This window comes from Vanacampus margaritifer, chromosome 1 (assembly GCF_051991255.1).
Source record: "Vanacampus margaritifer isolate UIUO_Vmar chromosome 1, RoL_Vmar_1.0, whole genome shotgun sequence".
Classification (NCBI taxonomy): Eukaryota; Metazoa; Chordata; class Actinopteri; order Syngnathiformes; family Syngnathidae; genus Vanacampus; species Vanacampus margaritifer.
The window spans coordinates 17,744,383-17,769,914 of record NC_135432.1 but is presented as its reverse complement, the minus strand read 5'-3'; the positions used below and the strand labels follow the sequence as shown (position 1 = coordinate 17,769,914).

General features: G+C 39.5%; 2 protein-coding genes across 15 annotated transcripts in view; both read right to left on the bottom strand.

The window, feature by feature from the left end:
- Positions 1–7,717, bottom strand: part of kcnq2a (potassium voltage-gated channel, KQT-like subfamily, member 2a) — a 36,686-nt gene extending 28,969 nt beyond the window's left edge. For 5 of the 13 annotated variants that reach the window (XR_013295815.1, XR_013295816.1, XM_077579019.1 and 2 more), the window contains exon 1: positions 7,141–7,716. Coding sequence is in view for 11 of the 13 variants with exons in the window: in XM_077579019.1 (XP_077435145.1) it covers positions 7,141–7,448 (308 nt within the window). In the remaining 2 variants the exon portion in view is untranslated. Of the gene's footprint in view, positions 1–7,140 lie in introns of all 13 variants that reach the window. The other 8 variants (XM_077579017.1, XM_077579018.1, XM_077579012.1 and 5 more) reach the window with 6 other exon arrangements.
- Positions 7,718–9,228: 1,511 nt separating this feature from the next.
- prex1 (phosphatidylinositol-3,4,5-trisphosphate-dependent Rac exchange factor 1) overlaps positions 9,229–25,532 on the bottom strand; it is a 102,882-nt gene continuing 86,578 nt past the window's right edge. The window contains exons 27-41 of one of the 2 annotated variants that reach the window (XM_077579009.1): positions 23,556–23,644; positions 22,964–23,046; positions 21,689–21,779; positions 21,326–21,454; positions 21,188–21,229; positions 19,982–20,199; positions 19,657–19,759; positions 16,969–17,112; positions 14,921–15,035; positions 14,477–14,543; positions 14,290–14,334; positions 13,514–13,689; positions 13,300–13,402; positions 11,027–11,094; positions 9,229–10,947 (exon numbers count right to left, since the gene is read on the bottom strand). In XM_077579009.1, coding sequence (XP_077435135.1) covers positions 10,905–10,947; positions 11,027–11,094; positions 13,300–13,402; positions 13,514–13,689; positions 14,290–14,334; positions 14,477–14,543; positions 14,921–15,035; positions 16,969–17,112; positions 19,657–19,759; positions 19,982–20,199; positions 21,188–21,229; positions 21,326–21,454; positions 21,689–21,779; positions 22,964–23,046; positions 23,556–23,644 — 1,516 coding nt within the window. In that variant the 3' untranslated portion in view covers positions 9,229–10,904. The remainder of the gene's footprint in view (positions 10,948–11,026; positions 11,095–13,299; positions 13,403–13,513; positions 13,690–14,289; positions 14,335–14,476; positions 14,544–14,920; positions 15,036–16,968; positions 17,113–19,656; positions 19,760–19,981; positions 20,200–21,187; positions 21,230–21,325; positions 21,455–21,688; positions 21,780–22,963; positions 23,047–23,555; positions 23,645–25,532) is intronic. The other variant, XM_077579010.1, reaches the window with a different exon arrangement.

Below are 25,532 nucleotides of genomic sequence, written 5' to 3'. Positions count from 1 at the left end.
CAGACCTTCAGACAGCAGAAAGTGGAGGAAGTCATTTTTGCTTCTGAAATTCAACTAGCTTTATTCACTGGGGCGTTATGAAGAGAAACTTTGCTACTATTATAGTGGTAAATAGTTTCTTTGTGTCTTTGCATATATAGAAAAGCTCTATACAAAACCAATTCATAATTATTAGTAGTATTGTCATGCCGCCACCCTCCCCTGCTTTTTTTTTTTTTTAACAGCATTACGAATTGTGTCAAATACTTTTAGGATATGCTGTGAGCCGATGATAACTCAAGGCTGGTCGCAAATAGCTCACAAGCTATAATTTGGGAACCATTGATCCAGTAGAATGAAAGATTTAAGGCTAAAGTCAAGATACTAGTTGTCTTCCGGTTTGTTTGGATTTTTAAACTACTTTCCCATAAGAAATAATGGAAATAGAATTCACCTGCTTCAGTTCCAGAGGCAATTATGGGGCCACATGAGAACAATACAGTATATGAAACCAACCCTAGCTTTACATACGGTATTATAAGGCCAAATTTCCTTGTCCCTCTTCTCTACACTGTGCAGGAACTAAGAATGTTGCTAACATTCGGACCACTGTGGTTTCTTTTGGCTGGAGGCGTTGGGAAAGTTGCTAAATGTAGCAAAACAATACATTTGCAACTCTGCAGACACAAGTCATAGCTCTTGCTTGCTTCATTGCTTGTACTAGCGTCCACACGTGTTTGCATAAAATAAAAGTACAGTACAAGTTTAAGAAAGCACATCATTTTTTACATTATAGTTTGACTTGATGGTCACTTTGAGGGCCGGTCAGAAACTGTGGTTGGACCAGATGTGGCCCTCAGGCCGTACTTTGTTTAGGTCTGCTTTAAACAGTCACTTCTGACTTTACAAGTCGAAATTTTGACTTCATCATGCCATTCCATTGCACTTTTCATCATTGAAGGTTGGTCATTTCCAATTATCCACTTTTTTGGAATGCAATGATACAGGCACATATCGAAAGTAGAATTGTAACTATTGATCAATCAAGCCGAGTGTCTGTTGATGGAAGCAGAAAAGTGTGCATTTCTTGCTGAGCTGCAGATCAAGCACTCAGCGTTACATTGCCTCCCTGGACATGCTCGTCGAAGCTAAATATAGACTGCGACAAACTCGAGCTGAGGAAATCGGTAAAGTGAGGTTAGTTGGCGGGTTTGTCGTGCCCGACTGGACCATGCGTCACTAAGGAAATTAAAAACATTTTATATGCCAGACAAGAAGACCAACACTGAGAGAGAGGTCGAATGTTAATATGATTTACAACATGACACCAAACCACTGTTATATGTAAGCAACAGTTCATTTTCAGTTTCACCTAAAACTTCTGCTAATCACTGCTAAGCCACGCACGCTCGGAGCGTATTTCCGAACGCGCCCTAATAGGGTCCGTGACTCAAACACGGTGGACTGGACAGTGGACACTGTGCCCACATTTGTCACAAGGTGACTATAATTACCAATTTACCTCTGTTTATATGAGCAGTTGTCCACAAAGGTTATTTTAGTTAACTAAAACTAACGACAAAACTAAAATTCGTTAACGGAAATAAAATAAAATTGAAAATGCTTTTTGAAAAATGAACACCAACTGAAACTACATTTTATGTTTACAAAACTAACTATAATTATAGCAAAAATGTCCTTCGTTTTGGTCTTTGGCAATCAATTTAATGCATGAGCCTTTGGGGATGATTTATTTTGATATTAACCAGAATAAGGACATTTGAAAGTGTGTCACACAAAAGTGACATCATCTAGCAGCAGCCAATAGAAAAGCATCTTCAGATGACGTTGCTCCCATTGTGTTTTTTTTTTTAATATTACGCACAAGTAATACACACTTTAAAAAAAAAAAACTAAAACTAATACTGAAACTAACTAAAACTAAGCATTTATGAAATAACTAAAACTAATAAAAACTAACAGAACCACCCTGAAAACGAATTAAAACTAACTACATTTAAAAAACAAAACTCAAAACAAAATAAAAACTAACTAAAATGAAAAATTCCAAAACAATAATAACCCTGTTGTCCACACATAAACATTAAACAGTTTACTGCTGACCACTTGAACTGAATTGCAAACCAAAACAGCAGCACCAAAAACAATTGTTTCATGTGAATTCAAGTATTCTCTTATTCCCATCACAGTTTTAAAAACAATCTTACATTACTTGGTGATAGCATCTGTAACAGCAATCAGTGTTGTAGTCAATTCTGGCTTGATCCCACCGCAATGTCCATCCATGGTAATGTTGTGGGAAAAAACAGGACTTGTTAGTTCATCTCAGGCTGTCTTGCTCCTTACTGTTCCTCTGATCCAGAGTAATCATTTTTACTTTTTTTTAAAGTCCAATTTCACTTAACACAAATTTCATAATGCTGGTAATACTGTTTAATATTATCCCAATATTGTTTTCGTATAAATGAAGTTCATTACAGCCCCGCACAATCTGCAGTTGAATTAAATAGATGCATCCTTCTGTCTTGTAAAATGCAAGAAAAATAATGACAGAGGTTAATGAAGGTGTTTGTGCAGAACAGGTGTGCTCTGCATCAGGCCCGTCTTTGCCGGTAGCATCTGTTTGCCACCGTCCTCCACATTAGCTTTCAGATGACTAGCTCAGCAAAAAAAGTTAAAACCAACTATGTCCTCAGTGCTCTTGTCTTTGGGCCTCCTGTCTTTCCTCGAGGGCACAGGTGACCGATTTTTTTCATCCAGAGGCCTCCCTGCTTTGTAATAAGAACTCAATGAGGCTTTGACGTGAGCTGGTCTCACAGTCTGAGCGGCAATCGCTTAAACCGATGCGTTTAGGAGGACAAAAAAGAAAAAGGAGGACAAGCTGGTATATGATGTTGGATTTAACACTCTTATTGACAACCAGCTTCTTTGCTATTGAGAGTTCAAATAGTTGAACCTCAGTTATCGATCGGCATGTCTTAGATTTACAATCCACAAGAATGACCCTTGACAGTGTTTAATGGGGTCTTTTGGTGATGGATCATTACAGAATTGGAACTTCTGTTAAAGAACTGTTGAGAAAGCGGTCCATAAAACACCGGGTTAGATTCTCTGTTGGCATCGACGCTTACAGCATACACTGTCAGAAAAAAAAAGAACAACATTTGTAGTGAAGAGGGTCTTCTGCCCAGATTTAGTAATAACTGTTTTAATTTCCTTATTTATTTCCTCAGTAGAACTTTTATCTGTGGATGTGTCTTTGTGAGTGCTGTCGCGATTTCTGCTCGTGCCAGCATGTCTGGGGGGCCTCCTCTATTTCCACAACAATAGACTTTTTGTCTTAATGTGTTAGTATGATGTTTTTAAAGTATCTCATGTCCGGTGAACTCCGGGTGAGCTGTTTCCTGGGGGCTTTGTGGTACCGCCCTTCAAGATAGTATAAGAATGTTGTAAGTCCTCTGTAACTTCGCACTTGTGAGAGGCTGCAGCCATTGTCTGGAACTCACTTGTGCCCGGAATATTCTGTAGAAATAAAAGCTTCGAAGTGACTGTTCATCGATCTCCAGCCTGCATTCGGATAACCAACATTCTCACGACCCGAAAGAAAACCAACACGCGGAAGGAAAATATAATTTCCTTCAACAGTAGCTTTAAGGTTCCAATGGGGCAGTACGGCAAAAGGTCGACCACGAATTTACCAAGATGTGCACAATCACATGTACGGATGTAGAAGTAGATCATGACTGAGCACTTTATCTTAGGATCAAGAGAAGTAAAAGAGATTTTAATGTTTCACACACGCCACAGTCACAGTCTCATGTTAACAATGTGCATGCTAAATTTAACAAGAATAGCCAAACATTAAGTGTAAATACGGATTATTTACCTACGATTAGCAGCAAAAGTGAACAAGAAGGAAGTGGACAGCTCTCGACACAAAACAAAGTAACATCACAACACTCCATCATGAATAAGTCATGCTAGCAATGGAGCAGCCGTGGCTAAGGGCAGCTTGCTTACTGTTCACGTTCTTACAGTGCATGTCTCGTGCACGTTAGTGAGGGGGTTGGCTTTACTCAGAGACTTGGGGGTGAAGTGAGGCTACAGTGCCAAAACTGCAAACTCACTCTTTAATGTTCAGATGTAACGAGGGTAGTTTTAAGGGTTCCACTGAAAATAACGTTGGAGTTCTGCTGCAGATTGGATCCAAATGTATTCCTCCCTGCACTCGACTCACACAAGCGAGGGCTGCTGAAGGCTGTGCTTTTCAAAACTGGTAAAGATGTTGACTGTTACGGTACTACGATAATATTTCAACAACTCAGACAGTTTGTGTGTGCGTGTGTGTCTGTCTGTGTTTTCCCATGAAAGCACAATCTTACTACTCCTTCCAAGGCAGTCAATTTGCCATGCACCGTTAATATTTCAGTACTTGGGCCAATTTGTCTGTCAACTACCCAAGCGTGCATTTTCACTATAGGCCTACAGTAACTTACTCACGGCCAGAATGTCAACTATACAAAGTACACCAACATTTCCTTATTATGTTATCTACAGTTCTGCTAGTGCCAGTGTTATTAGGAAGCTTAAATGTATTAGAATACTATTGAGAAAGAGAAGGAAGAAAGAGTGACGAATTAGAATGGTGTTAGTGTTTGTGATTTCTCAGCAGTTTGGTTAGCCAAAATCTACTGTAGGCCTACTAGAATACAAAGAAGAAGAAAAAATTCTAACACTTTTCTCACCACCCAAATGCGCTTAACAATAAGGCCAGTGAAGAAATCTTCCTTATGTAGAAGAAGAAGATGCTAGCTAGTACCAACGGACAAGCTAGCGAGCTAACGAAGGAGGCACCAGAGTGATTAAACACTGACGGCCTCCACCGTCAGCCACAGGACGCTTGTGATAGTTATTAGTGAGGCTTTGTATGATATTAACTGACAAAGACAAGAACAAATGACAATTTCACATTAGTTTTAGTTTCATTAGCGTAAGGCAAAGTTTCAGTACGTTTTTTGACAGAATTTTTTATTTTATTTGTTAATGAAAATGTTTTTTTTTTTCAATTTTTATGTCATTGTATTTGTTTTTTTAATTATATAACCTAGAATGATTATATTGCATTTTCATTCATTTCAATGGCAAACATTCAAGTTTGCATGTTACGGTTTTCCAAACAGTCACTTTAACTTTGCAAAGAAAAGATACAAACATTTTGAGACATTTCCTTAACGTGTGAAAGATTGCTTTGTCTTTGTTATCAAACACGCTCTTGTTGAACAAATGTAAATTTAAAAAAACATTGTAAATTGTAGGTTTAATTCTTTAGCTAGCCTACACACATTTAAAAGTAGGCTACTATACATCAGTGATTCTTATTATTATTATTATCGTTATTATTATTATTGTTACTATTATCAGTGAATATTGTGCCGCAGCACAATTAGAGAACATGGACAAATATATTTTGTTACAACGCACAAGGTTGTCATCGGACAGTGGTCATATTTTTTAAAACTCATGGTGCAAATGGAATGCCAAAGTATACACACCGGAGGTATATATATTATATTGATGCATAAACGGAGTGACCCAGATTCAACCCCAATAGACCCAGATTCAACCCCAATAGTTTCAAGTGGGCTCTTGCTTTATGTGGCTGTTGCTGTCCATGCTTCAGTGCTGAAACCTGAAGTCAGAATCTCTTTTTTTTTCTTAACAAATGTGAGAAGATCCAAATACAAATGCCCTGCAATTAAGTAGAAGTTCAAATGCTTGTGTAAAAAAGAGTTCTGATTCAACTCCTAAGGAGAGTGAAAAGTGCACTGAATTTATTTATTTATTATTCATCTGTATTTTCACTGTCAATTACATAGAATACCGGTTTTGATCACTTTTGATAATGGTTTTGCACAGAAAGAGTTGATACTGCAGTGTTACTTAATAATAAAAAAATTAAAATAATTTAGCTATCGAAATATGTTTCCATAGCTTTGCTAAAACTGTGTAGCCTGGCAATAGCCAGATTGATTTGTGCTTCACTTGAGGGAGTTTTCCACAATATCAGTCTGGGACTGATCCGCGTAGATTTACTCGGGAAAGGCGGGGCATGCAGTACAACACTGCGAGCTGATTGGACGAAGCAGAATCGAACTTTTGTTTCGACCAATCACGGCAAAGGATGAAAGTGTCGTCACCAACATGCAACTGTTGTGACTAGGTGATATCATGGTGTTGAGTTTATGTTGTCGGTTTTGCAATGTTGATATGCAGATACAAGAGACTAATTCAGCGAGAACAAAATTAATTACACAGTCCACGCATTCGTCCACCAGTGTCATCATGTTTGGTTTGTTTCTTCCCATGGCTTCAGCGCTTCTTGTTTTCGTCACAGCTGCATATCCCGCCCCCAAATACAATGTCGCTCTGTGATTGGTCCGAACCACCAGTGGTTCGTATCGGTGGAAATCACTGGGAGCGGTACAAGATGGATTATCGGAAGTTTGTGAACTCACAAACACCGCGAGAATACATCTTGCGAGAGCAAGGTTAAAAACTGTGACCAGACTAACGAGAAATGCTAAATTAGCTAACGCCAGAGGCATAAAAATGTTAATTACCTGTACTGTGTGTGTGTATTTCACTGGGAGAATTTGTAAAAAAACAGACACTGGTATTTTGTAGGCTGACATGAGATGACGCATTTGCCACAAATCATCCTTGTAGCATCAGACAACTCTCTTAAATAAGTAAATAAGGGAATGGATAAGGAATTTCTTCTCTAAATATGTCATATTTATTAGAGGCGGAATAACCCCCCCCCCTTCCCCCCCAACAAAAAAAAACCTTAGATACCTTAAAATTAACTTAAGACCTGCTGCCACTCATCAAAAATGTCGCAACCAAGAAAGAGAGTAACACAACGACGACAAAAAAATGATGATACATGTGAAGTAATGCCAACTTGGCTGCTACGCAGCATCAACGTCTAAAATGAACTTTTTACTCTTAAAAAAAAAAAAGATCGTCATCAGTAAAGACTATGCATCCCATAATAACCCGTAATCCCTTTAAAATGGCCCAGAAACAGCAGTCTGCCCCCCTCCCAAAAGTAAAAGGCCAAGAGGAAGCATCACTCACACATAAGCGTGGTAGATGAACGCCCATCCCCGCGGTCTTTCCAGCGCAATGTACAGGAAATTCTGCAGCTTGCGGTAACTGGCGTTCTTCTTGGGGGGTCTGGCTCTCCCCCCGGCGGAGAGGCTGCCCCTGGGTCTGCACAGGATCCCGCTGCCCCGCTTGGTGCTGCTCCCGGCGCCCGCTATGAGCAGCGCCCCGTCCCGGCTTGACTCAGGACCCCCCGGCTCCAGACCCACGAAGCCGACTTTGTGCTTCCTCTCGCCGGCTTGAGTTGGGTAAACACCGCCGTTGAGGGATTTCTGCACCATCCTAAAACCGGGGCGACTGAAGCGAGGAGTGGTCCGTGGCGTCGGAATGCATCGCCTTGGATGAGTGAGGGGTGTGTGTGTGAGAGAGTGTGTGTGCGCGCGCGCTCAGTGCTGCGGCCAATGCGGTCCGTGTGGGAGAGCCAAATGGAATATTCTCCTCACCAATCTGCAATTTGACTTTCACCTCCTCTACTCGTCGTCTTCCACTTCCGCCTGCCTGGCAGACAACGGTCGGGAAAAAGCACACGAAGTTTGCCAGCTCATCAATTAGCTGCTGCACAAGTGATCAATGTTGCCTTTTAGGGGAATGAATGTGTCTTGCTTCTTCCAGTTTATTGCGAATTTGTAACAATGCGCGAATGCTGAGCCCGAGCTCTAGTACAAAATAAAAAAGGACTTGAGCCTGAGGACACTGTGATGTAGAAAATGAATGCAACCCTTAACATAGAGCAGTGATGGGCAGCAGGTGAGAAATGCAAAATCACATACACCCAATGCCCCCCCCCCCCCCAAAAAAAAGTAAAAGCAACGAATGCATCTTTAGAGACTTATACTGTTATGTGTACAGTTAGTAAAACACTCAGTGGGCTGGATTAAAGGAGGGAGCCGGCCGTACGTACCCTGAGGAAATACTTTGTCCACCCTTGCTCCAAATTGTCCACAAGTGTGAATGGTCATCTCGCGACCTGTTTTCCAAACGAAGCCAGAGGACATGGATAAAAACACACACACACGCTAGGCGAAAAGATCCAAACTCCACACAGGATCCTAATTTCGAATCCCAGTCTTCAAAACTGTGAGTTAGAAGTACTCATTGCTAATCCATAGCACTGCTGAATAGATAACTTGTACAATCTAAGATGAGGGTGAAACAAGACGTTGTTCACTCCATGTGCACTCTGTAAAACAAGAACCTTGGCTTGATTGGTAGCATTCGTTTTTTGGGGTTAAGCATGGTTCGCACGTCGTCATTTGCCCACACTTCCTTGTAAAATTGCCCCAAATGTGTCAGATGGTAACAGCATCTCTTGTGCACTGCTAATAAAACATGTAGCTACAAGGAAGGCTTTTATTTGATAGCCAATATTCATAAAATATTAACAAGTTATGTAGCTGTCTCCGGTTCAAATGTATATGGCTGTCCTGTGGTGTACTGTACTGTACTGTCTTGGGCAACTATGTTTCTAAGGATTCATTTTTACTTATCACCATGGCAACACAAAAATATATTTAATTTAGGACCCCCCCCCCCTATAATCCTAAATAATGCATATTGATTTTTGATTTTTAATGTTTTTTTTCCTCTCCTGGGACTAAAGGGGGGCTTGAACCATTCATGGAGGGGGGTCGGGGGGGGGGGTCATTTGTAAATACATTTTAGAATATCAAAGAAAAATACTTGAGAGGCTTAACTGTGGCTAGATTGATTTTTGGCATGGCTATAGCACCCTCTAGCCTCGGCGTAGCACACTGTAGACTTGCTAAAATGAACTAATAAAGCCATGTACTATAATGTATAATATTACCCATGTAAAATGATACAAATAAATAACTGAAGTATAATTTTACAGTATATGACTTTTTTTCCCATCATTATCCCATCTCAGCAAGTTGTTTCCAGGATTATTATTTTTTTAATGTGCCATCTAATTACAAGCAATGCAGACCATTGAGTGATGCCATAAAAAACATTTAGCACAATGTACATTATTACAATATTTTGCAAAAGCACAACTACATACATGGAATAGATTTCACCATCCATATCGCACACAAGAACTGCCATTCTTGGAACATTTTTATTTACTAGCTTGTTAAGATCGCATTTACAGTGATAATTTTAGAAACAAAGATCCTTTTGTACAGTTATTTTCAAGCAAGATAAAATTGCAAATATCGTATATATACAGTAAGAAACATTAGAATAATGTAAATACAAAGTGTCGGCAATGACATGCGTGTTTATTCAACATGCTGCAGTCAATAGCACATTGAAACCAATAATGCACATGAACGGTGAGCTCATGCTGCAATTCAGGACCGGATTGCTGCTCAACTGAGACCGAATTGGATGTTGTTTGGGTCCTCATTTCTCTTGAATAAATAGACAGTGTAGAAGAAGCCTTCAGTCTAATGAATGCAGCATGTCAAGACTGCTGAAATGCTTTTCAAACCTGTTTCATAAACAGAACAACACTGATGGGTGAGGTTACACTTGTCATAGACAAAGTGTTATTAAGAAGAAAAAAAAGCAGAACTTAGATATACCTTATTTTAGACATAAAAATGATCCAATTCAATATATGGAATTATTTGTCCGCTTTAAGACACAAGCTAACATTTGCGCTTGTCATCGTAACAGCTTATATGTACAAAGAAATGTTATGGTGATGATCCCTTTGTTTAGCGCCAGCTAACAACTCTTTACAGTACTTTTTCTGCTAACACTGTCACATGCCCTCATTGAGTCTTATTTTAATACCTACAGTCTTATGACCATTTAAAATGTTAAAACAAACATCAATATCAGAAGGTATTCCTTCAGGTAGTACACTTTAATGAATATATTAATAATTTACCAATGATTATATATCGCTATCCATTGACTGGACAAAAGGTTGTGTCATTGTGTTTTGTTTGTCCTGATTCTGGTCAATTTCCCTCCCTTATACTCCCTGAATATTAAAAAAAAGACCTCCTGTCAAAAGCTCACATAAATAGATCACAATAAACAAGCAGTGATGGCAGGTCATTGGTCCTTTAAATACTGTTCAATATGCCAGCTGGAATGCTAGTAGATTTGTTTCAAACCTGGTGTGGTATAAGGAAGGGGGATTCAAAGAAACACCCCTTTCAGACACAATAAATAACTATCCTTCATATGCCGCAATACAGTACTCACACTAAGCCTACAGTAATTGCACAGTAACCACATACACCGGGTTTGATCCGCCCCTAAAATCCCCACTGGTACTTTCCGTCCCTTGCCGTGACTTTCTGCTTCTACACTGCCAGCAATCATACATGGATACTGTTCAGTCGGGGTCCAAATATTGAGCCCTGTGGAACACCAATCTTAATAACAACACAGACAGCCCTCTGGAGTTGCAGTCCGAGGCAAAAATGGACAACCTCTGATTTTCGGTTGGGAGCTACATCTAGTTTGGTTAAGCGTGTGAGATCTGTGCAGGCAGCTGAAGCAGATACTGTATGGGGCTGCTTCCTAACAGAACTCTCCATCCTGAATCTTGGAACTTCAGCTTGCATTGGTGTCGAAAGGTGAAGCCAGATATTATCGAGCTCATCAGACAAGTTAAGATTGGTGTTGGAATCCATGGCAACAAAGCACTGTAGGGAAAAGAGGAACTGTCCAGGAGCGGTGTCCTTTTGACGGAAAAGTGATTCATGTCCGCCTTGCCCGTATTTGCAAGTTCTTAGTTACATGTTTTTCTTTTTTTAGAGTTCTCCATCTGTGGGTGGCAAACATAGCTTGAAGAGTCTGTTAAAAGGACAAAAACAGAATTAGGGAATTCCGCCGAAACGAAAGCCATACATTGAGGAATGTGTTGATGCCGTACCTTGGTGCTGACGGCGGCATCTGGTCCATCACCTTGAGGTTTTTAGCAGAGAGCTCAACTCTGGCCCCCTGGTGGCAGGAAGAGAAAACGCGAGCATTAAGTGCCACACAAATGTAGAACATTTTACAACATTTGTCTTTACAACCCAAAAACAAAATGCCATGTTTTCATTTATTTACTGCACAGTACATTTCTGATATTAGGGGCATTTGTTTTTTAACAAAAAAAAAGTGGACCATTGGAGCAAAAAGTCAAAAATAACCGAAAGATCAAATGGATACTGTGAACACCTGGATTTTTTCTGTGGAACCTATCTTGGCTGTTTAAAACCTACTGTGTAGTTTTTTTCTGTAATGCTCTAAAATGCCATAAGAGGAAAAGGATTAATTTGTGTCAATATAGCATGATACAGCTTAACCGTCGAAAGCCCTTTTTTTTTTTTTCTTCTTTCTAACATTTTTGAGTCTACAACGTTTAGTTTAGGTGTGAGAGCCAAAATGAACTTTTTATTGCTTTAAATGCGTTTTCAGCCCCTGATTGTACACGTTAGGTGAAAAGGTCAAAATCTTCAAAAATGAGCATAAGCACAGTGTAATTAACGCTGGAATCATCTTCAGGATGCTAGAATACACTAAATACAGCAACAATTTTGAGTCTACAACGTTTAGTTTAGGTGTGAGAGCCAAAATGAACTTCTTTTTTTCTTTTACAGGAGAAAGCCCTTCTATGTCCTGTATGTTGGGGAGGATCTAAATTAAGCCCGGTTTTAGTGTTGCACGGGTACCGGTACCAGCACCGTACCTCGATGTTTTGGCATCAAAAACGTCTCCGTATAATTTTTTATTATTATTTTTATTTTATTTTTTAGCACCGGTACTTAAAAAATACGACAGCCCGCCAACTGTTTTCAAAGCAGGTACACATCCACGCATGGCCCCGCCAGTCTACGGATAAGCCGAAAACGCCTTAAGTAAGCGGCACGCCTCTTTCATCTTGTGTGCGTCACACGAGGGCTCAGGAAGTGAGGAAAATGGTTTCCAGCACTGAACACTGAAGCGCTCACTGGCCATGCACTCCTCGTTGACGCGCTAATTAAGTGTAGCGCTTCTGGCCGTCCATTCCTCGTTGAAAAGTATGACACGCAAAAGTGTCATTTGAAACTTTTTTTTCGTACATGGCCGACAGACATGACGTTTTGTAACAAGAGCAAATGTTTTTTTTGCGCGGAGAAGCAGAAGAAAAAGCAACAATCACTCACTCCTGCAGTGGGTGGTCTCAAGGAGCGTTCAATGAACAGGCACACAGTAGGAAATCACAGGTATGCATAAAAAAGCCCAGATGACTGACAGAGCAACAGGTTGTGCCATATTTTTGACACTTCCCTTCAAAAAATAAGTGGAGTGTGAGTTATTTTGTTCCCAGTTTGTAGTATTTGATGACGCATTTGACTAATTGGGAGCGTAATGGAGCAGAGACATGCATGCACACTCAAGCAACATTACATTGAGTCATGGGAGTGCCACTGTATTGCCAATATTTCAAACAGATGACATCAAATGCAGTCCAATACAGAACTTCAAGGATATGGCATGCAATGTGAAAGCACATACAGTATATACATACATATATACAGTATTTACATGAATTAACATGTATACACCCTAATATTCTGAATTATTGAAAAATATAAATAATTGTAAGTTCTTCTGTGAGTTTTATTTTTGCAGCTTTTGTTGATGTTTTAGATTTTTGTCGAGGTACCGTTTCAGTACCGGTATCGAGGTATTTTATACAGGCATAGTATCAAAGTCAAAATGTTGGTATTGTGACAACACTACCTGGTTTAATACAAAACGTTACAGAGTTTTTGTTTATTTGTTCTTTTCCCTGCATATCGTCACTGCTATGTAAAAAACACTTCTATGTCCATTTTTAGTCATTTTTTTTACATTTTTGGGATGAAACTAAATGCAGACATCTCAAAAATAAAAGTGTAAACAAAAAATGACCAAAATGGACACAAGTGTTTTTCCACATAGCAGCAAGGAAATGCATGTTTTTGCTCTACTGACTGGCTGTCAAAAACCTGAAACTAACTAGTGCATTTTTTTTTTCAAATGAAATAACCTATAAGATATTAACATTTTAAGGATAATGTAAGATAAGTTGTAAATAATGCGAAATTGTTTGGGAGTGAAGAATTTGTGAAATCTGCCTCCAATAAATGCCTGTTGAGTTCAAAAACTGTTCTGATCATGAAATCCAAGGGTTACCTGTTTGCGCATGATGTCCATGGTCTGCATTATGCATCGCGGCATAAGGCCGTGGTTCCTCGCAAGGATCATCGCCTGTTCCAGTGTCACACTTAGGGTACTTCTGCAAAGAACACAGGAAAATCCATGTGAGCATCACTGTGAATTAAGGGAGCGCCCCCTCACACGCATCATGGCGAGTATGACTTCGCAGGTATGCGTTAGTAAGCCTTACCTTTGCATGCCCGTGGCGCACATGGTGATGTGACAGGCTCCGAGGCGATTGCACAGCTCCGAGGACACGCACAGCACGCTGACACCTGAAGGGTGGCCGTGGGAACCGGGGCGCACGTTGACGTAGGACTGCATCAGTCGACAAAGGTCGTCCAACGTGTTGAGGGGTCGTAGTAGCTGTGAGATGGAAAAGAGGGTCAACTCCTGACAGGCAGGCAGTGCTGTACCCACGCCAATAATATTTGGAATAGTGTCACGAGTTGTTGATTGATCTGATTTGTATTAAGACATCGAGTGAGATTGTCAGAAGTCAGGAAAAATGCACCTGCACAATATTTGTCTATATAAATATGAAATCTAGCAAATTGTGATATTGGAGGTTAGGCCCGACGCCACCGATATGTAAAAATTAATTAACAAAGTTAATGAACACATTTGACTAGATAATCCAATTTATGCGTACAAAGGTATAAACACCTCCAAATCGATTAAATAATCAGTCGATGGTTCACACTCTAGATTCAAATCAACCACAACTCTAGAACAAGATGCTACAAGCTAGCAACATGTACTGTACTGGAGTATCTCAATATGAGACCTGGAAATTCAATGCTATACACTACGGTCAGTCTGGGGCTCTAAAATCTAATCAATGCTGATGTAAACAGTAAATGGAGGTGATAGAGGATGCTAAAGTGTTGTTAGTTGGAGTTAATGGAGGGTTCTTGACAAGCTAATGGGGTTCCAGTGAAGGAACAGGACACCACTTCATCTTACTTTTGCAATGCTCGGTCGAAGATCTCTAACTTCAAGGCCCAGTATCTGTGCTTGCATTTATATATTCAGTCACAACATTGCATACAGCTGGACTTAGTTAGGTTGCAGGAATAGCATAATACTTGATATTGAAAAAAAAAAGCAAAGGCGATAAAATACAGAATAATGATAAGAAGTGAATATTTACCTGATCAATCTTCATTGCTGTGGTGTTGGAGTCTGTGGGGAGATTTGATTTCTCTAGATAGAAGGCCCTATTGTGACAGCAAATGCTCTTGTCAGCTTCTCAGTTTTTTTATTTAGTTTAAAGCATACACATTTAGTCATTCCACAAAGACAAACAAGCATATATCAATCTATCCATTTTCTGTCATGTCTATTCCAATTAGAGTTGTGTGTGTGTGTAGCGTATCACAGCTGACAAAACATAAGCTTCACCAACACTGCTGGCAAATTAAATTCTAGCTCATCATCTCTGTCAGCCGTGTGTTTTGTTGTGGAATGCTTTGATGTTGGATCTTGGAATTCCCAGCACTGCTGAACGCAATGTCATAAGACACTTCACAACTTTAGGGGAAGGCTGCGAGCAATACCGCAGATGTTGTTTGAGTTACGTAAGCATCCCGAGTACCTGAGTCTGCGGTAGTAGGCCTTGGCCTTCTCCAAGGAGACAGCATTGCTGCGCTGCTGGAACTCCTCCATGGCGATGCAGTCCTGCTGAGAAACTCCCTCCGCGCGTTCCAGTGCTGCAAAACACAGCAGGGAAGAATCAGAATTCATCTTTTAGAGCACATCGGGTGTGACGGAGGATCTCAATTCCCTTCCATAATCATGTGCCATTTATTTATTTATATCTTTTTCTTCTTCTTTAGATTTTAAAAAGAGCAGAAAAAGTCCTCTCATTCCGCTGTATCTTTACCTTAAGGTGGAAGTCTTTCTTTTATTTTTATTTTTTTGCAATATGTTCTATGCACCTGCACTAGTCTAAACATGGTATTCTGATTAACATTGCGTTTGTGGAATATGAATGAAGCAGATTTGGCCCACCTGTTTTTATCCATCTCAGGGGGGCGGCCATTTTACCTTGCACGGCCACTTGCTGTCGACTGAAAATGACATCACAGCTGCTCAGGACTCAGGTAATCATCAATCACGGCTCAACTTGCAAATGTCACATGACAATAATCACAAACAGGTGAGCCATGATGATTGGACATTACTCGAGTCTTCAAGCAACTGTGATGTTCACAGCAAGTGGCAAAATGGCCACTCCCACAGATTGATAAAAATGGGTGGATTTTGCTTCGCAATTCATATTACACAAATGAAATATAGAATACTGTGTTTAGACTAGCAGGGGCATGACATATTAGTGTGAAGAAAATGTTGGACTTAAGTTCGCCTTAGAAACAAATTTCCGAAACATAATATCCACTACCTTGCTTTTTTTTTTTTTTAAGTATACTGTATGTTGTTGTTGATCCAAACAAAAATGTACAATACATGCAAACTGCGCCAAAGTGAATTCTGGTAATGAGCCATCTCAATCTATATGCTTTAATTACTTGATATTAAACGGTAAAATTAGTATTTTTATTTGTGTCTATGTCACCACCTATGTAAGAAGTTAAGAGTACAACGCTAATATCCATTAATGATCAATCAGCAGACAAGATGCACATTCTTCTCATCTGCAGCGAAGACTGTTTTCCAGTAGGGGGCGATGTACTTCCTCTATTCTCTCCTAGCTGAGCATTGAGCAGTGTAAGCAGTCGCAGCACTCTCAACAATCAAACATATGAACAACATATGAGCTCTTTCGTTGGATAAGTGTTCCAAATAGCAGTTGTCTTGGTAAAATTAATGACTTTTTGGCACTTAGCTCAATGATGCATGAGGAGAAGTATTCACACTGGGCTGGCCTGATACAGCCGCAGTACAGAGCACTTTTGAAGTGAAGGGGGAAAGTGAAGGTGGGTAAGCAAATGGCTTCAGGCAAATGTAAAAAAAAAAACACTTAAATGTGTAATAAGAGCAGCTGAGTGCCAGAGTGATGTATGAAATCAAAGCTGAGTATTTTACAGCTTTGATTTTAATTGATGCTTCCTGAACACCACTGTGAAATATAAAAACAACAAAACAATCAAAACCACACGCTCATGGGCGAGTCTGTCGGGTCAGGTGTTGTTTAATTTAAAAGTTTAGTTGGAGTTTTTGTGTATAAATTACTTTGGCAGCTGATAACTAAACATACTTGGTTACAGTAATTTCTGGACTATAAGGCAAGGCGCACCTGACTATAAGCCGCGCTAGCTAAATTTGGAGAATACTCGAGTTTGTTTACACATGTAAGCCGCACCCGACTGTAAGCCACAGGTGTTTTAATGTTACCGCACCGGGTTCCCACTACTTTCTTTTCCATAATGAGGGCACAAATTGTCTCTCCTACTGTATTTAGCTCACTTAGTTTGTTTTGCTCTGCCTGACGCTCTTGCGCTTCCTTTATAGTGCGCCCCCTTGTGATCTGATGGATAAGCCACACATTTGTATTAGCCGCAGGGTTGAATGGAAGCGAAAAAAAGTAGCGGCTTATAGTCCAGAAATTACTGTACATAGAATTGCAATATATGCATAGCGTACATTATTTGAGTGAGATAACAGATTTTTGCCCCTGCATACCTCTGGTGAAAAGAATGGTATGAAGTTTGAGGCTGCCTCCATTTTGCAGCCGACTGGGCAGCTCATTAAAGTGCCAGCTATCCAGGTAGAGCGTCACTTTCAGAGCCTGTCGGCTCCCCTCCACCTGGTAGCACACGGGTGAGTCTGCAACAAACGCACAGAGACAAAGAGCCATTATTAAGACATGCATTAAACACAATCATTAAAACTAACATTGAGTCTACTGCAAATATCAGAACTGGACATACTGTGGATTCAAACACACTCAAGCATAGCATTTTATCAAAAAAATGTCATATGTTGAATTTGGAGGAGGAGATTTTTGGACCATGTTGAGATCTCAATCCTGTTAAAAATCAAACAAAATTGTTTTGTTTTAGCTCTTCAACCTTGTCTGGGCCAACTTGGATACAAAATGACATTCATCCCCCAAGCACGCTAGTTGTTACAATGTGTTTGTTGTTTACGTTCATCCATCCATTTTCAACAGCACTTATCCTGTTCAGGATCCTGGCATGTTGGAGCCTATCCCAGCTGACTTCAGGCGAAAGGTGGATTGCACCCGCAAGTGGTAACCAGTTAGTCATATATAAAGAACAACCATTCACACTCACTCATATTCACACCATCAGTGGGAAATGAACCCATGCTGCCTGCACGCAAGTCAGGCCAGTGTACTACAACAAAACCAGTGAATAAGTTGGGTCTTTTACACCTCAGATCATCCAGAAAATGGCATGGAAAGAAAGAAAAAGTTCAAAATTTCAAAAACCAAGGTCTCACTGGTATCACCCTAGCTGACTCATGAAAAACTCATCCATGCTTTCGTCTCCTCCCGGTTGGACTATTGTAATGCACACTGCAAACTGCTCACCCACCAATGTATCCATGGCAACGGCCCCTCCTACCTCAAAGAACTTCTCAGTCTTCAACCCTCATCCCGCAACCTCCGTTCCTCAAACCCCTGCCTCCTCAAGCCGGCAAAGACTAAACTTCGCACTATGGTAGACCGGGCTTTCTGCTCCGTCGCTCCAAAACTACGGAATGCTCTCCCAGCCCCCCTAAGATCACCACAATCAGGTGAATCATTTAAGAGAGGACTCAAAACCCATCTTTTCAGTCAAGCTTTCCCATAACTACAGTGACTTGTACGCCTTTGTACTTTTTCAAACTCCATATCTTCACTGTTTTATTTTTTTGATATTGTTGTGACTGTTTTCTTTTACTTTGTAGCACTTTGAGATGCTGATTTATGTAAAGTGCATTATAAATTAAAACCATTATTATTATTATTACAAGGGGAACTCATAAGGAAACCAATATAGATAAGGCATTTAATATATTTTTGACTCCATTTCCATTTCACTAGCCTTTATCTTTAAACCTAGATCACCATCTAGGAGTAAAACAATACCGCAAGTGCTTCATGAAGCTCCATTTTCCCATATCCCAATTTCCTCAAATATGAAAAAGAAAACCCCTCTAGTTTAGTTGACACTTTGAGCTGCATATTTTGTATTTGTGTCGTTGAGGTTGGGCGTGTCCCTTATTGTGAATTTCAAGGTCAAAATATAAACTGAAAAATAATTTATGTCGAACGTACTCTCCTGCAAAAACAAATGACAGATTTGGATTCTTTATGATTTTTGCTTTCTGAAATCCACGCAACAACAAAAAAGCGGAGGGAAAAATCAAAATGAAATGTTTCAGAAATTGTTGAGCCGATCAGGCTGAAATTTAGCTTCCCATGCAATGATGTACCAACATAACAAATTTCAGCACAATCTGAAAAAGTTTTACTCATGGGGTTAACTGACCCAATTTATATTATACTATAATTAATATTATATTATTATATTAAATAGTGGAATATCTATGGAATAAAAATAGGGATTGCCTTTGAAAAAATAAAATACAATTGCCAACGATGATCAGCACTGTTATAGACAGAGAAACATTACATGCCTTTTTTTAATGACTAAAATCAAAAGCAAATCCTTAGAAAAACATCTTCAAAATAATGTTACAGTTATACTGGAATGTAAAAAGACAGATATAGTCTGCCCCTTTTCCACAAATCATCTGATTTTATTACACTATACACTGGCACAACATATCTTTTGGCATCTGTGAAAGCAGTAATGGGGTTTTTACAATTGTGACACACCACTCAGAAAAATGAAATGATGACATTTACAGAGTCCCCTGTCAGGTCAGCATGTTTCCTTAAAAAGCCTTCAAGCTGTAAGCCTGTGAAATTGGCTGAGAGGCTTCCGGCAGAGAATGTGGTGATTGCACACTACACATTGCAATTTAAAAATAAATAACGTGTTTACGTCACACAACAAGTATAACAAGGTTTAAATAAAATACTGACAAAAAGTATTAGAAATGCTCCATTTGGGTAATTACTGTAAATCGTTTTTTTTTTTTGTTTTCTTTAGATGGCCACAACAACTGTCGTTTCACATTTTAAGAGTATTTTTATGCAAAATGTTATTTTGCTCATAATTCTAAGACTTTCGACAGAATGGAACAAACAGCTATTCTAAGTATTCATTCTCATCTGGACAAAGTCGTCAAAGTGACCATATGCACACATAAAGAAACTTTATTCCAATTCAGTCAAACCATCCAGCTGCTCATCACCAGCAGTCTGGTCTGACTGAATACGTCTTTGTAGCTTACTTGCAACTAGACATTCATCCTCCAGTTGCCTGAAGAACACTGTGACTTTGTCCAAGTCTGACAGAGCCGCCTTGGTGTCTTCGAGCATGGTCCGCTCTTCTTTCTGCAGGGGCGAAGAAGGGGCAGGTTGAGAAATTGCAACAGCAGGACAGTTTTGATACACTGTATGCACAAAAGTCATCAAACAAACCTCTTCATCAATTCCTGCTAGGTCTCCCAATTACTTTGTATTGCATTACAGTTATAAAGCAAGTATATGCTTTGGAGAATTATTTAGAACAATTACTTTATATACTCATACTAAAACGCTGTGTATTTTGCTCACCACATGCGGCGCTAGCGTGGATTGAAAGTGCAGCAGCACGCCAATGGCGGATATTTGCTCCAGCCATTTGCGGCTGGTTTCCTTGCTATCCTCCTGGTACTCGCCGGCATTGTTGAAGCGACATCGTAACGCGGCCAGCAGCTGCTCGGCCAGCGTGCACACGGCGGCCGTGGCGGCCTGGCAAAAGATGACGTCGCGCCGAAGTTGCAGAGCGGTGTCTGGTGAAAGAAAGGCGGAAATTCGGATTGAAAAGAGCGAATGATGCCGGTAAGATAAGTAAGTAAACTTTATACTTCTCACAGAGAGGACTCAAACAAGGGTTCATATGATTAAAATGCAGACTCACGAACACTTTAACTCATTCACTGCCATTGACGGCTATAGACGTCAAAAATGAATTTGAACTATTAATTTCACGTTTTTTTCCACTTTTGTTAACAAGAGTATGAAAACCTAGAAAAAAATGTATTGTACATTTAGAACAGATATAAAATGTGTGATTAATGTTGAGTTAAGTAGTGAAGTCGTGATTAATTACAATAAAATATTTTAATCGCCTAATGCCCTAATTTAAAAAAAAAAAAGAAGAAAAGATTATAAAAAATTAGGGGCGTCAGACGATTACATTTTTTAAATTGTAATTAATTGATTAATCACAAATTTTATATCTGATATAAATGCACAGTAAAAAAAATCTAGGTTTTCATACTCTTGTTAACAAAAGTGAAAAAAAATGTGAAACTAATATAGTTCAAATGAATTTTTGACGTCTATAGCCGTCAATGGCAGTAAATTAGTTAAAAAAGACAATAAAATGACACCAGATCTACCAAGTATAGAGGAAACTGAAACCCATCAACCCAACAGATGCAGTATATGGAATTGTCTACAGCAAAAAGGGCAAAGAAGAGGGAAAAAAAGAAGGAAAAAAAGAGAGAAAAGGGAATCGTTTATAACCATACACTGACCACAATATTAGGTACATTTGCTCAATCTAGATTTGAGATTCAGTACTAGAGCTGCATTCAAATGTCTACCAATAATAATGCAGTGTTGTTTTATTCACACCGTTGGAGAGGAATTAATTTAATGTTTATTATAAGAGCTGTTTCTAATGAGATAATCAAAATATGAGAAACTCTCATGCGGTTCTGTGTTCTTAGTTTTAATGGCAGTCACATTAAAAACAATGATGAGTCGCACTACCTGTGCATTTCAGCAGGGCCAGGAGAAGCTGGTTCTTTCCATCTGCAAAAGGTATGCACAGTATAAATTTATACATAATGTAAATATGAATACATACAATAGTCATGCTGTCATATAATGAGTGTGTATTTAACAAACCATCAACAAATCTCTGCAGACTCTCCACCAGAGTTTTAATAGAGTTGGGAAGGTTCCAAGGGTCCTCCTGGATGTTCTTGTGGATGACGTAACGGCAACGAACCGTCCAGTCCTCCGTCTGCCGAAACTCTGTCCAGATAAAACATGTGAGTGTGTATCTGTGACTGGGGACACTATTAAGGACACATTCACGTGGACATGCTACACGTTCATGAAATAACTCAAACTAATAAAAAAAACTAACAGAGCTCTCCTGAAAACTCATTGAAATTAACTACATTTAAAAAAACAAAATAAAATCTAACTATAATAAAAAATTCCCAAACTATAAGAACCCTGCTACACACATAAGCAAATATGAACCTGGTTGGCTGTGGTCAGAGTAAAAGTGCTTGGTCTCCTCACAGGCCTTGGTCATGACACTTCCTTTGAGGAGGCAGTTGATGGAGTCAACCTGTGTGCAACACATTAAAAAAAACAAAAAAAAACAAGAATAAACTCACACTCAAGACAGGAATGCAAACACATTTGCAGCATTAACTCAAAACTGAAGTTTTTTTTTTGTTGTGCAACATTGTTATGTCCCAGCCAAGCAAGTGCAGACCATTTGACTAGCTCCACTCTTTTAGTGCTACCTGTACAATACACCACTCAGATAAGTACACAAAAGGAAGGATGCCAAAAATAAAAGTACAATATGAAGTTTTTTTTTGGTACACTCAACTTCTCACGTAAACAAAGTAATAAACAGGGCATGACTGTCTCATCTTATGGAGTATTTTTAGGTAAATTAGGATAGAATTCGGTGAAAAATAACCACAACTCCAGATACTTTTATTAATCCCTTTGTGACCAGTATATATACCAGTATATATACTTTTTTTTGTATTGGGGACTGTGGTGATTCTCAAACTTTTTACTCCAAGTGCCACTTGGAAGAAAAAAAAACTCTCCTAGTACCACCGAATGACCGTTAAAATACAGTGACATAGGTAATGTCTGGTCGGTGCTGGATTTCACTTTCCTTTCTTTGATCCTTCCTCGGGTCTCCTGACAACCTCACGACTGTAGCTGGATTCTGAAGTATTCAGTTTTGGTGAACGGTATGGGATTTTTAATAGGTTTTAGGTGAACTAATGAGTACACACACACACATACTAACCCACATACAAAATAAAAATGAAATTATAATTTTTTTATTTAAAAAAAAAAGAAGAAAAAAGAGAGCAATGATGATGACATGTCAAATCGCTACAATTACTGAATGAACAATACTGAGCTCTTAAGAAAAAAATAAAAATAAATAAAAATAATAATAATACAGTGACATAGTAGGCGTGGTGTACCTGATTGAAAAAGTAACATGTTGTATGCATAGCTCCAAGCTTCATTCAAATGTTTGGACGTATTGCATATTACACTTTTTTTTTTTTTAATTTAATTTGTATCCAGTGACCCCAAAAAAAACACCCTGCCCCCACTCTCAAAATAGCACTAAAGCTGAGTCACGTACCACCAGTGGCGCTCATACCAAACTTTAAGAATCAGTACTGCACTGAACTTTGGCACAACTACTCTCACTACTCTTTCACACTTACATAGAGTACTTTTTTTTTTTTTCTTCAAAGGTGAACGTACCTGGTTGAAAAGGTGCTCAAGGCAACCGTGCAGCTTGTCCTGTTTGTCTGAGGGGATCCTCATGTCACACGGCAGCTCATCCCCTAGAAAGCACAACACATTCTGTAATGATTTTTCTCCCAACATTAATTCAAATTTAACTCAGCATTGTGCAAGTTTTCATCTCCTGTTTGGTTAGCATTAGCTCTTTTGAAGTAGGAACCCTGGAGCGATCATATTTCTTGAATATAAGCCATATGTACACGACAATATAGTTTAAAGATGATCTGTCAATGTCATGATCATATATTTTTGATAATTAAAATGATGTATCGTATTTAATCATTTATATTTGCAGACAGAATAACTGCACCCAAGCTCATAAATATTTGTCTGTGCAAATATGTTTGTTTGTGTCAATGTTAGTAGTTAGACGCAGTGACACAGTTTTTCTTGGGTTGGCTCTCACATTTGGATCAGGACGTTATGCTCCAATGTGGAGAGGAGCCAGGCAAAAATTAAAAAAGAAAGGAGTGAAAGTGTGTCAGTGCAGATAAATACCGGATGAATACCAGACAACCAAATCAAAAGTTCCCCTTGAGATTTTGGTTACCTGATCCCATTTCGTCACTCCCCAGGTAAGAGCTGTTACTCCTCACGCTTGTGTAGGACAGGACAGAATCTCGGTTGCTGTTGCATTCACTGACATAAAAGCACAACAAGAACAACAACACAGTTAAAATGCGACATTTAGCTAAGGGCGTCATTCCGCTCTGCAACCACAGAGGAGGTCTGCTAAGCTTTATCTTGTAATTATACCGTCAGTTAAGTTTCTGATAGTAAATACCTTTTTTTGTGATTTACAGTACCGTAAATGTAATGAAATGTTTCTAACTGAAGCAACAACAAAAGAGGCTTTCAATAAAGCGTAGCAGCATAAGGTAGTATTTACTTAAATATGGAAAACAGAGTTACACTCGATTACAGTAACTGTGCAGAACTTTATGGAAGTTTGGCATTTAAAGGCATTAGTCGACATGATTCAACAGAATCTGCAGGAGCGCACGAATGAGTTATGCGTCTTAAATTATACAGCAACTTTAATTGTGCGCACTTGAGGCGGCGCAAATGATTCACAGAGCGCCGAATGATGGATGGCCTAGCGGTGAGCCGACAAGACTGCCTTTGTCTTCTTCCTGGATGGCACAGTAGGGGAAGCTATGGCTAGTTGTCACCTGCCCGACGGTTTTGTGTGTGCGTGTGTGTCTGCTTGGAGGGGTTGCGAAGGATGGCAGCAATTAAGCGGACAGTGTTAACGTAGCAATCTGTCGCCGGTTTGGCTCAGGTTCACCATTTGCTTTTCATTCACTGGCAGACTCATACAAGCGAGCATTCTAATGAGTGCATTTGTGCTTGCTGTAGGGAATATTGTATAAAGTTTTTTCATGATTTCATAATTAACAGCAACTTGGATTAAAAAACAATTTTTTTTTAAGATGACTCTTTATAGTCAGTGCACGTCACAGGTACAAGGCAAAGAGACACAGATTGCATCGAAACAGACAGACATAGTACGCAAAAACTTGGGTAATAGAATGAAATATTCACATGGTGATATAATGCTACAAGAGTACAAGTAATCCGATAATTAGAGATGGAAGTCACAGTGAAAGTCAATACTATACTGGACGGCTGTGTATTTGAGTCATTCCAGTAGCAGACAGCAGACAAGACTATCATAACAATCTCTGTTCAACGACACTAACACGCATGCCAGCCCACGAGGTGGTGATGTCACTGCAAAAGTCCAGTTTCACTCAAACCTGGTTCATTTTAGAGAAATTGAAAATGAGTGTCAGGAGACCAATAAAAACAAAACGGATGAAGAAGAAACCTCCAACGCGCAACTCGGATGAATCGGGATTCACGTAAGAGATTTACTGCACAGCTTTTTGCAACAGAAGCCACTCAATCATGATATCTGCACATCATTACTGCAGTCACATTTACTATCAGCCATCTGATGTCAGAGCAAGCCAGTTTCATCTTGTCTCTTTCTTTTCTAACAGTGCAGCTCTCAACAAGACTGATCATGCATATATGCACCTGTGAAATTTATTGTCATACAAGTGAGTAAACAAACAAAGCTTGGCCTACATTTTCCATCACATCCTATTGCGATGATGTCGTTCCACACGTTGTGGCTGAGCCTTAATGAGAGACTGGGCCAGGAGGGCGCACCCTAAACTTTTGGCTCTATTATAGACCGGCCCACCACACCAACAACCAATAACTACATCTTTGTGGGTGGTGGAGGGCGGGCCTCAGTGGGCCACCACACACACACATAACTTGAATGAGCTCACAACAAGCAAATGACATAACCAAATCAGACCAAAAATATTTTGAAGTCATTTTTAGCCCTGCAATCTTAAATTAAAATGCCATCATCTGGAATGAATAGTCAGGCTTCGAAGGGGGGGGGGGGGGCATGAGCTGCATTATGGGTTTGTGAAGTCAGTAAACACTTGCTCATGTTTAAGCCAGGTGTGAGACAAGGGTTTCCCGTGTCTCCATGTGACAACCCTTA